General features: G+C 46.4%; 1 protein-coding gene across 1 annotated transcript in view; it reads right to left on the reverse strand.

Moving 5' to 3' along the window:
* Positions 1-12,359, reverse strand: part of LOC122544286 (segment polarity protein dishevelled homolog DVL-2) — a 53,160-nt gene that overhangs the window by 23,761 nt on the left and 17,040 nt on the right. The window contains exon 2 of the mRNA XM_043683366.2: positions 2,177-2,246. Coding sequence (XP_043539301.1) covers positions 2,177-2,246 — 70 coding nt within the window. The remainder of the gene's footprint in view (positions 1-2,176; positions 2,247-12,359) is intronic.

The following is a 12,359-nucleotide window of genomic DNA, read 5'->3' on the forward strand; positions in this document are numbered from 1 at the left end:
ATCCCTTTGGGAGGCAGTCAATTCATGACTGTGAGTAGGAGCAGGCCATTTGGCCCTTCTCAATATGATCACTGCTGGAAGGGCTACATGGATGTTTAGACTCTGTTGTCCTACCTATTCTTGTACCCATACACACTCCCACACTCCACCTGCTCCTGTACCCATTACAGATATTTCTATTCGGAAGTACCAAATGGGAAAATGGAAGGTTGGAATCTCCTGCGTTGCAGAGAATGAATTAATTTTTTGTCACAAATCCAAGCAAGAGCAGAATGGTATGGTGGTAAAATTTTGAGAGCTTCGGAGAGGCACGTTGGCACCTTTGGGTTTCTGAAATACTGCCTAACTAAAGTTTTCCTAATTCAGTTAACATTTGTCACAGAATGGAGACAAGTGGCAATTGTACTTAGACCTCCAGAAAACTTACAGGTCCAGGCCAGTTCTCTCCTTTCTTTAGAGTCACAAAGAGATGGCACAAAACGTTTCGGGAGAAATAACTCCCAAGTCAAGAGAAAAGCCTTGGTCCAACTGACAGGCTATTGAATCATGGATCGTCGTGGTCAGCAACAATGTGATATTATCGCCGCACAGTGGCTCAGTGGTTCGCACTGCTGCCTCCCAGCGCAAGGGACCAGGGTTCGATTCCAGCCTCAGGCAAATGCCTGCGTGGAGTTTGCGCATTCTCCCTGTGTCTGCGTGGGTTTTCTCCGGGTGCTCCGGCTTCCCCCCCGCAGCCAAAGCTGTGCAGGTTAGTTGGGTTAGCCATGGGAAATCCAGGGTTGGGGGAGGGGGGTCTGGGTGAGATGCTCTTTGGAGGGTTAATGGGCCTGCTATTCTATGGCGATTCTATGATCACCAAACAACATAAGAAAGTGACTTCATTCCACCCTCATGGTTCGGACTCTCTATGCTTGTTTCTTACCTGTATTTTTGTAAATGAATGGGTGTGTTCAGATTTAAAGAGGATATAGTTTAAGTTCACTTATTAGTAATTAATAATTGGTTTTCCTAGTAGTTAACAAATAACTGGTTAAACAAACAAGTTTTGTGTCCTTATTTATTAATGAAGCACAGTGCTTCTTTTAACTCAGATACTGGTCACCACAAGTTAACCATTCACATGATTAAACTGGCTATTTATACATTTGGGACAGTTGATGAAAATGTTAGCGTGAGTTCCAGCATGCTTTTCAATCAAAGCAGTGACATTGCTGATCTGATTGTGGCTTTGACTCCACATTCCTGCCTTCCCCGACAACCTTTAACTGCAATGTTACTCAAGAATCTAATCCGGTCCGAAAAATATTAAAAATACTTAATGACCCTGCCTCCATCTCTTGGAGGAAAAAGTGCCATAGATCGGAGAGGCTCGGAAAGGATATTTCTTTTCAGCTTCGTCTCAAATGGGAGACCCCTTACATTTTAGACTGTGCTTGGTTGTTCAGGTCTCTCTCCTAAAGGGGTAACACCCTTGCTACATCCATCCTGTTGAGGCCCTTCAGGCACTTGCATGCTTCAGTAAGATCACCTTATGACCCTCTAAATTCCAATGGATTTAGGACCGATTTGTCTAATTGCTCCTTGTATGATTAAGCATACTTCCTGAGGAATTGTTACCAAAGGTTCACATACATAATGTTTCGAAGTCTGCATCACATATAGACAGGGTGGTTAAAAAGGTGGTTAGCACACGTACCTTCATTGCTCCGACCTTTGAGTAAAGGAGTTGGGAAGTCATGTTGAGGTTGTACAGAACATTGGTGAGGCCTGTTGTGGGATACTGTGTCCAGTTCTGGTCACCCAGTTATAAGAAGAACATTAAGTGGGAGAGGGTTTAGAAGAGATTTACCAGGATGTTGCCAGGAATGGAAAGTTTGAGTTATAAAGAAAGACTGGGACTTTTATCACTGGAGCGCAGGAGGTTGAGGGGTGACTTTCCTGAAGTTTGTAAAATCCGGAGCTGTATCGGTAGGATTGATAATAGGTGCCTTTTCCCTAGGATGGGGAATTTCAAGACTAGGTGTGAATAGTAGAGTTTGGGATTATGGCCAGCATGGACTGGTTGAACCGAAGGGTCTATTTCCGTGCTGTATGACTCTATGACTCCGAGCGAGTGGATAAACCATGACAGAGTCTGAACAAGATCCTTAGGGTGCTGCAGTCTTTCAGTACTTACCCAGGAGACAACCCTCCCGTTGAAACAAGGCAGCTTTGCGTTGTCATCAGAGATTTCTTCTTTCACAACACTGAAAACCAAACAAAGATCAGAATGAAATGCTGTTCGCTCATGGCTGGCATTTTGGGGGAGTAAACGTTTTCTGACAGGAAACAAGAGAATTCTTCAATAAAAGTTTCAATTGAAATAGAGCAATAATCATAAAACACCTTTACTCTCCCAGCTCTCTCACACTTCTACATTTTTAATAAAAGACTTGTATTTATATAGTGCATTTTACAATCTCAGGATTTCCTAAAGCTTTCTTTATTTACAGTTAATAAGCATGTTGGGTGATCAAATATTCCATGTAATTAAGATGTCCACATAATCAAGGTGAAAACACACACTAAGTAATAGAAACATAATGCAGGGATATACACACCACTGTTATAATTTATTGACATCAGAAATCACTTAATAATCTAATTCTGCCTTAAATAAACTTACCAGCAGAGAGCCTTCTCACTCTCACCCTCAACTGACTACTCAGGGATCGTGATAAAACAGTAAGCTCCTGGTTTCTCAGATACATCATTTGTGCCGGTTTATCAAGAGTGCCTGTTCATAAGGAGTCAGTTAAAACATAGATTGCTATTCATCTAATGTGTCGTCACTGTTGGAAACTCAACAGCCAATTTGCGCATGGGAAGCTCCCATAAACAGCAATGTGATAATGACAAGGTAAATTAATACTGGTTGAAGATTTAAAAACTAGCCAGAGTATAGGAAGAACTGAGGAGGAGATGAGATCCCAGCATTGTGCCTCATGTGAATATCAGCATCTCTGACAGCACTGCACTTCTGGGAGCTTAGAGTTTGGGGTTCTCTGTAGCCAGATATAAACTGACAGCTTCCTGACCCGCAGCAAGGCAGTTCCTCACTGGATCACAGCTGGCATGGTGGCTCTACGAATTGATCCAAGCAGCAGTCTAATCCATTCCCCTCTTGGACAGTGGACACACTCCACTGCCTGTTGGTGGTACATTGTATAGGAAGCCCACCCAGGCAACACGGAAAAAAATCTTCACTGTTGCGCAAGTCTGAGTAATAAACTGCCCAAGAATAAGAAACCCTTTGCCAAAGGCACAAAACAAAAGCAGAGTCTCTGCTGAGGACAGCACTGAAAGTTATGCTCCTCTGGAACACTTTTCTCCCTCATTTCCATCACTGAGCTGCTTTCCTGCACCAAAGGAGCAGCAGAATTGTACCTGATGGCAAGCACAGACTCATTTGGCTGCACTCCAATGTTACAACTGTGTAAACAGAAGTGTTTATATTGGCCGAGTAATGCGTGTGCTGTGGGGGGGCTAGTTGAAAAGAAGGGCTCATCTATTATTTGTCACACTGAGTATTGCAAAAATATCATGAAATGGACGTGAGAGCATACGAATTACAAGCAGGAGGCTATTCAGTCCTTTGAACCTGCTGTACTGTTCAATACGATCATGGCTGATTGAATTACTCCCGTTCCAAATTACCTGAAACAACCTTTCACCCTCTTGCCTACCAAGAACTTATCTCTTGCTTAAAAATATTTAAACACTCTTCTTCTCCTTAATCCTCGCCTCTTGGGGGAAGAGAATGGCAATGACTTACAACCTTCAGAAATAAATTGCTACAAACGTTGAACTCACTTTTAAACAGATATGCCTAGTTCTGGAGAGAATATCATTTCCACATTCATGGTCAAGAGCTCTCAAAATGTTTCAACCTTGTTATTTTTCGAAACACCAACAGATACAAGTCTAGTCAGTCCAATCTCTTCTCATAAGACAACTTGCCCATAGTGCAGGTTCATAGCGCCTTGGAAGTGGAGTCGCAGGTAGATAGGATAGTGAAGAAGGCGTTTGGTATGCTTTCCTTTATTGGTCAGAGTATTGAGTACAGGAGTTGGGAGGTCATGTTGTGGCTGTACAGGACATTGTTAGGCCACTGTTGGAATATTGCATACAATTCTGGTCTCCTTCCTATCGAAAAGGCGTTGTGAAACTTGAAAGGTGTCAGGGAAGATTTACAAGGATGTTGCCAGGATTGGAGGATCTGAGCTATAGGGAGAGGCTGAACAGGCTGAGGCTGTTTTCCCTGGAGCATCGGAGGCTGAGGGGTGACCTTATAGGGGTTTATAAAATCATGAGGGGCATGGATAGGATAAACAGTCTTTTCCCTGTGGTGGGGGAGTCCAGAACTAGAGGGCATAGGTTTAAGGTGAGAGGGGAAAGATATAAAAGTGACCTTAAGGGCAACCTTTTCACACAGAGGGTGGTACGTGTATGGAATGAGCTGCCAGAGAAGTGGTGGAGGCTGGTACAATTGCAACATTTAAGAGGCATTTTGATGGGTATATGAATAGAAAGGATTTAGAGGGATATGGGCCGGGTGCTGGCAGGTGGGATTAGATTGGGTTGGGATATCTGGTCAGCATGGACGGGTTGGATCAAAGGGTCTGTTCCATGCTGTACATCTCTATGACTCTATGGCTGGTCTAGTAAACCTTCTTGGAACTGTTTCTAACAGATTTATATCCTTCCTTAAATAAGGTCAAATCACATGACATCAGGTTTGTTTGAAATCATAAGCTTTTGGAGTGCTGCTCCTTGGTGAGTTGATTTTTGATTTTCTTGTAATTATTGATCGATCAGAGGTCATCCCTTCACTTGCTCTTCAGCTGTTGACACTTTACTCACACCGTTTGACACCTTTGATCACCTGCAGAGACCTATTCTTCAGCCTGTCGACACTCCATTCATACCATTTGTATTTATCTTTTGAAACTCTTAATTACCTGGAATTATCTTACCATTATCTCTCTGCATAAAAATGCTGTGCCTGTATGACTCTCTCCACTTCACCTGACAAAGGAGCAGCGCTCTGAAAGCTTGTGATTTCAAATAAACCTGTTGCAATACAACCTGGCGTCTTGTGACTTCTGACTTTGTCCACCAGCATCTCCACAACTTAAATAATGTGACCAACATAGTGCACAGCCCTATGAATGTGGTCTCACAACTCTCCTGGGTAACTGAAGCATAACTTCATACTTTAGCATTCAGTTCCCCTCACCATAAACATTCTATTAGCTTTCCAACAACTTGCTTTATCGACATGCAGCATTTTGCTGTTCATGTTCTACAATGCCCAGATCCCAGTGTATCTTAGAGCTCTGCAATTTCTCACCATTTAGACAGAATGCTTCTTTGATAGACTTTGGGCTGAACTAGATAGTATCAAATTTTCACACAAACCATGATTACCGGATTTTTGTCTGTTCACTTAACCTTTCTATATCCCTTTGTTGCTTCCTTATGTACACTTTATAACTTACTTTCCGATCTATCTTTGAGTTCCCAGCAAACTTAGTAACCATATCTTTGCTCCCTTCATCGCAGGCATTAATATCAATTGTGAAAAAACAGCATGTTGGCTCAGTAATTAGCACTGCTGCCTCACAGTGCCAGGGACCTGGGTTTGATTCCACCCTTACGAATGGAGTCTATGTGGAGTTTGCACATTCTCCCCCTGTCTGCATGGATTTCCTCCAGGTGGTCTGGCTTCCTCCCTGAGCCCAAAGATGTGCAGGGTAGGTGGACTGGCCATGCTTAAATGTCCAGGAATGTGCAGCTTAGCCATAGGAAATACAGGGGTAATGGGGTGGGTCTGAGTGGGATACCTTTTGGAGGGTCAGTATGGACTCAATGAGCCAAATGGCCTGCTTCCACACTGTAGACATTCTATGAAAAGAGTTGAGGTCCAATACTGATCCTTACTGCCAACCAATGGCCCATTTTTGCCTACTTTGTCTCCTGTTAACCAGCTAGTCTCCTGTCCTTTTCTCAATGCAGGGATCCTCTCTGGTCTACACTTCTTTCCACCTTCACCATTTGTACCTCCCTGAGGAAACTGGCCTTTGTGAACCAGTGCTCTGCCTTCTTTGAGCACCGATTGGGCGAAGATGGTGGCGCAGTAGTAATTTCACCCGACTTACAAAACAGAAGTCCTGGCTAATGCTGGGGATCATGGGTTCAAATACCACAGCAGCTAGTGGAAGTCAGCTAATAAAACTGTGGAATAATGACCACCACATAATGGCAATAACTGTCAGCAATTGATGTAAAAACTCATCCTTACCCAGTCTGGTAATTCCAGACCCATAGCCAATGTGACCGACTCTTAACTGCCACCTGAAACAGCTGAGCAAACCTCTCAGTTAAAGGGTCATTAGGGAAGGCAGCAATGCCAAAAGGCAACGAAACAACATTAGTCAGGAAGCTCACAGAGAATGCAGGCATCCTGGCACTCTTAAACCCTGTTTGAAAATCATCTCAAAATCAAACTCTTCATTCAAGTGATTTGTTACCTCCCTTGATCTTTCCTGCTGGCTTACCGAAATGAAGACAAACACAAGATATGTGCAACTGCAGAACAATAAGTGTACAAATGCAAGCTGCTTGCTAAACTTTGCACTGCTGCTACACCTCACAGCGGGGCTGGGTTTTTGCCTTTCTCTGTGAAGTGACTGGCAACATTGCCTTGACCCCCGAACCACACTGGAAAGTACAACCTCTGCTCTGTACTGACTTGGTTGATCTTTAAAAGTCACACAACACCAGGTTACAGTTCAACAGGTTTTAGTATAAATTCTATGTCTTATGATGCTGCCCCACGAGCTACCTAATGAAGGCGCAGTGCTCCGAAAGCTTGCACGCTCAAATAAGCCTGCTGGGACTATAACCTGGTGTTGTGTGACTTTTAACCTTGACCACCCCAGTCCAACACCGGCACCTCCACAATATTGATTCATCTTGACTGAGGGTGAGGTGGATGGATTATAACGATCCTCCTGGGGCACTGGAAACAGTCAGTCCGGGTTCTGACTGGCAGCTGGGTGACCGCAGTCAAAGAGCCTGCCAGTTTCCAACCTGAATCCTCAGCTAGGGCCAGCCAGATACGGCTCGGTTAGAGTCTGTGGAACCACACTCCTGTAGTCCCGAGAAAGGCTGGAGGACAGGGGTGCAGAGTAAGGAAGTCAGAACTCAGGTGATGGGGTCAAGGTGACTCAGACTGAACTCCACATTGGAAGCTGACCGCCTCGTTACACTGAGAGCTGACAGGGTTAACAAGCCCTGCTCACTTCACAAACCTAGCGCAAAACCAAAACGATTAAACAGTTAGACGAGAGCCAAATATCAGCGATGCTCATAAATACAAACCCACAGCGCCCTCCCCCCACATTCCCTGGGGGCTCAAGTCTTCAGATGTTTAAGCACACATCAGCACAGATAGTCATTCAGCAGCTCAGAATACAAAGCGGAGCCATTGAAAATGCAGTCCTTTCAGCAGCGATAAGCTGGAATGTACAAAGTGCTCTCTGAGGCCATTCAGTGCAGGCTAGGGTTGGCGTTTAATTAACAAGAGGCCAAATTCCTGCTTGTGGATAGGCTCCTGTCTGCTTTCCAAACAGCCACAGGCTCTGAAGGAGGTCTTGTTCAGAGGGGGCAACACAATGCTTGAACTAACAAGCTGCTTAATATTCAGAGTTCAATCAGCCCAGCTAATCAGCTTGCGAAAGGAACAGGATTCACTAACAAGGGAACAGTCACACAATCCCCCATCCTGCTGTACGGAATGTTCAGGCCAGTCCAAGGGGTGGGGGAGGGTGAGAGTGAGAGACTGCAGCTTTCACACACATCTTGGTCAGTTACAAAGATGAGTACATCTCCAAAACTGGGCTTCCAGTCCCAGAGTGTTTCCAATTTCTGCAGATCCTGAGATCAGTTTCCAACCACGTATTCAATTCAATTCACAGAAATGTCACAGAACTAAGACTCTAATCCCTACAGCAGAGAAAGAGGCCATTCAGTTCATCAAAAGCCACCCCCAAAGTCATATAACACTGCTGGCATTTTTTTACCATGGCTAACCTGGATACTATGGACAATTTAGCACAGCCAATGCACCTAACATACACATCCCTGGACATTATGGGCTATTTAGCACTGTCAATCTACCTAACCTGCACATAGGACAGCACGGTGGCTCAGTGGTTAGCACTGCTGCCTCACAGCGCCAGGGACCCAGGTTCAATTGTGTGTGGAGTTTGCACATTTTCCCCGTATCTGCGTGGATTTCCTCCCACAGTTCAAAGATGTGCAGGTTAGGGTGAATTGGCCATGGAGAATTCCCCACAGTGTTAGGTGCATTAGTCAGGGGTAAATGTTGAGTTGGGGAATGTGTCTGGGTGGGTTGCTCTTCGAAGGGTCAGTGTGGATGTGTTGGGCCGAAGGGCTTGTTTCCACATTGTAGGAAATCTAATTTAGTCTAATCCCTGGACATTATGGAGTTCTGAAGAAGGGTTACAACCAAAACATTGCCTTCTCCACTTCTGATGCTGCCATGCTTGCTGTGTTCTTCCAGCCTCCTGCCTGTCGACTATGGGCAACTTCACACTGCCAATCTCTGGACAACTTCACACTACCAATCTCTGGACACTATAGACAATTTAGCACTGCCAGTCCACCGAACCAACACATCCCTGGACACTATGGACAATTTGGCACTGCCAGTCCACCGAACCAACACATCCCTGGACACTATGGACAATTTGGCACTGCCAGTCCACCTAACCAACACATCCCTGGACACTATGGGGAAATTTGGCACTGCCAGTCTACATAACCAAGACACCCCTGGACACTATGGACAATTTGGCACTGCCAGTCCACCTAACCAACACATCCCTGGACACTATGGACAATTTGGCACTGCCAGTCCACCTAACCAACACACCCCTGGACACAATGGACAATTTGGCACTGCCAGTCCACCTAACCAACACACCCCTGGACACAATGGACAATTTGGCACTGCCAGTCCACCTAACCAATACATCCCTGGACACAATGGACAATTTGGCACTGCCAGTCCACCTAACCAACACACCCCTGGACACAATGGACAATTTGGCACTGCCAGTCCACCTAACCAATACATCCCTGGACACTATGGATGGCTCATCCTCTGGAAACATGAAGTCATCAGAAACTCTGCTGCCCAAACCCTGGTCATTCATTCTCCCAGACCCGCACTGATTCCTAACAAAGAGGCAATTTCATTATAAAACTCTCACCCTAGTTTTCAAACCCCTTCAGGGCCTTATCTATTCCAATCACCAATCACTTCCAGCTGCACAATACACGAGATCTCTGTGGTCCTCCCATCACAGCTTCTCGAATATCCCCTGATTCCCACTGCATCATCATTAGTGGCTGCGGCTTCAGGCGCCTGACTTCCAAGCTTTAGAATTCCCTTCCTGAACTTCTCTGTCCATGAAACCCAACGTCCTTGACCAAAGTCTTTACCATCTGCCTGATTACAGGCTTATGCGGTTCAGTGTCACATTGTGCCCTATTTGTGAGGCACAATTTGGGCCATTTGATTACATTATGAGTCATGTTATAAACACATGTTGTTATTGTACCTCGAGAGAGCGTTCCCAGCTGTTGAATACTTGGTGGGTCCAACTCAATAATAATTTTTAAAGACCTAGGACTGTCGCTGTGCAACACTGGGGCACGGGTCTGTCAGTGTACAACACTGGGGTACGGTACTGGTGGGGACAGGTCTGTCACTGTAACATTGGAGTACAGTACTGGTGGGGACAGGTCTGTCACTGTATAACACTGGGGTACGGTACTGGTGGGGGACAGATCTGTCACTGTATAACACTGGGGTACAGTACTGGTGGGGACAGGTTTGTCACTGTATAACACTGGTGTACAGTACTGGTGGGGACAGGTCTGTCACTGTATAACACTGGGGTACAGTACTGGTGGGGACAGGTTTGTCACTGTATAACACTGGTGTACAGTACTGGTGGGGACAGGTCTGTCACTGTATAACACTGGGGTACAGTACTGGTGGGGACAGGTTTGTCACTGTATAACATTGGGGGACAGTACTGGTGGGGACAGGTCTGTCACTGTATAACACTGGAGTGCAGTACTGGTGGGGACAGGTCTGTCACTGTATAACACAGGTACAGGACTGGTGATGGCAGGTCTGTCACTGTATAACACTGGGGTACAGTACTGGTGGGGACAGATCTGTCACTGTATAACACTGGGGTACAGTATTGGTGGGGACAGGTCTGTCAGTGTATAACAATGGGGTACAGTACTGGTGGGGACAGGTCTGTCACTGTATAACACTGGGGTACAGTACTGGTGGGGACAGGTCTGTCCCTGTATAACACTGGGGTACAGTACTGGTGGGGACAGGTCTGTCCCTGTATAACACTGGGGTACAGTACTGGTGGGGACAGGTCTGTCAGTGTATCACACTGGGGTACAGTACTGGTGGGGGCAGGTCTGTCACTGTATAACAATGGGGTACAGTACTGGTGAGGGCAGGTCTGTCACTGTGTAACACTGGAATACAGTACTGGTGGGGACAGGTCTGTCCCTGTATAACACTGGAATACAGTACTGGTGGGGACAGGTCTGTCCCTGTATAACACTGGGGTACAGTACTGGTGGGGGCAGGTTTGTCACTGTATAACCCTGGGGTACAGTAGTGGTGGGGGCAGGTTTGCACTGTATAACATTGGGGTACAGTACTGGTGGGGGCAGGTTTGTCACTGTATAACACTGGGGTACAGTACTGGTGGGGGCAGGTTTGTCACTTATAACACTGGGGTACAGTACTGGTGGGGACAGGTCTGTCACTGTATAACACTGGGGTACAGTACTGGTGGGGGCAGGTTTGCACTGTATAACATTGGGGTACAGTACTGGTGGGGACAGGTTTGTCACTGTATAACACTGGGGTACAGTACTGGTGGGGACAGGTCTGTCACTGTATAACACTGGGGTACAGTACTGGTGGGGGCAGGTTTGTCACTGTATAACACTGGGGTACAGTACTGGTGGGGGCAGGTTTGTCACTGCATAACACTGGGGTACAGTACTGGTGGGGACAGGTCTGTCACTGTATAACATTGGGGTACTGTACCGGTGGGGACAGGTCTGTCACTGTATAACACTGGGGTACAGTACTGGTGGGGGCAGGTCTGTCACTGTATAACACTGGGGTACAGTACTGGTGGGGACAGGTCTGTCACTGTATAACACTGGGGTACAATACTGGTGGGGACAGGTTTGCACTGTATAACACTGGGGTACAGTACTGGTGGGGACAGGTCTGTCAGTGTATAACACTGGGGTACTGTACTGGTGGGGGCAGGTTTGCACTGTATAACATTGGGGTACAGGACTGGTGGGGGCAGGTTTGCACTGTATAACATTGGGGTACAGTACTGGTGGGGGCAGGTTTGTCACTGTATAACACTGGGGTACAGTACTGGTGGGGACAGGTCTGTCACTGTATAACACTGGGGTACAGTACTGGTGGGGGCAGGTTTGTCACTGTATAACACTGGGGTACAGTACTGGTGGGGGCAGGTTTGTCACTGTATAACACTGGGGTACAGTACTGGTGGGGGCAGGTCTGTCACTGTATAACACTGGGGTACAGTACTGGTGGGGGCAGGTTTGCACTGTATAACATTGGGGTACAGTACTGGTGGGGACAGGTTTGTCACTGTATAACACTGGGGTACAGTACTGGTGGGGACAGGTCTGTCACTGTATAACACTGGGGTACAGTACTGGTGGGGGCAGGTTTGTCACTGTATAACACTGGGGTACAGTACTGGTGGGGGCAGGTTTGTCACTGCATAACACTGGGGTACAGTACTGGTGGGGACAGGTCTGTCACTGTATAACATTGGGGTACTGTACCGGTGGGGACAGGTCTGTCACTGTATAACACTGGGGTACAGTACTGGTGGGGGCAGGTCTGTCACTGTATAACACTGGGGTACAGTACTGGTGGGGACAGGTCTGTCACTGTATAACACTGGGGTACAGTACTGGTGGGGACAGGTTTGCACTGTATAACACTGGGGTACAGTACTGGTGGGGACAGGTCTGTCAGTGTATAACACTGGGGTACTGTACTGGTGGGGGCAGGTTTGCACTGTATAACATTGGGGTACAGGACTGGTGGGGGCAGGTTTGCACTGTATAACATTGGGGTACAGTACTGGTGGGGGCAGGTTTGTCACTGTATAACACTGGGGTACAGT

This window comes from Chiloscyllium plagiosum, unplaced genomic scaffold (genome assembly GCF_037043375.1).
Source record: "Chiloscyllium plagiosum isolate Xiang-an unplaced genomic scaffold, Cpla_swu_hap1 HiC_scaffold_44, whole genome shotgun sequence".
NCBI classification, from domain to species: Eukaryota; Metazoa; Chordata; class Chondrichthyes; order Orectolobiformes; family Hemiscylliidae; genus Chiloscyllium; species Chiloscyllium plagiosum.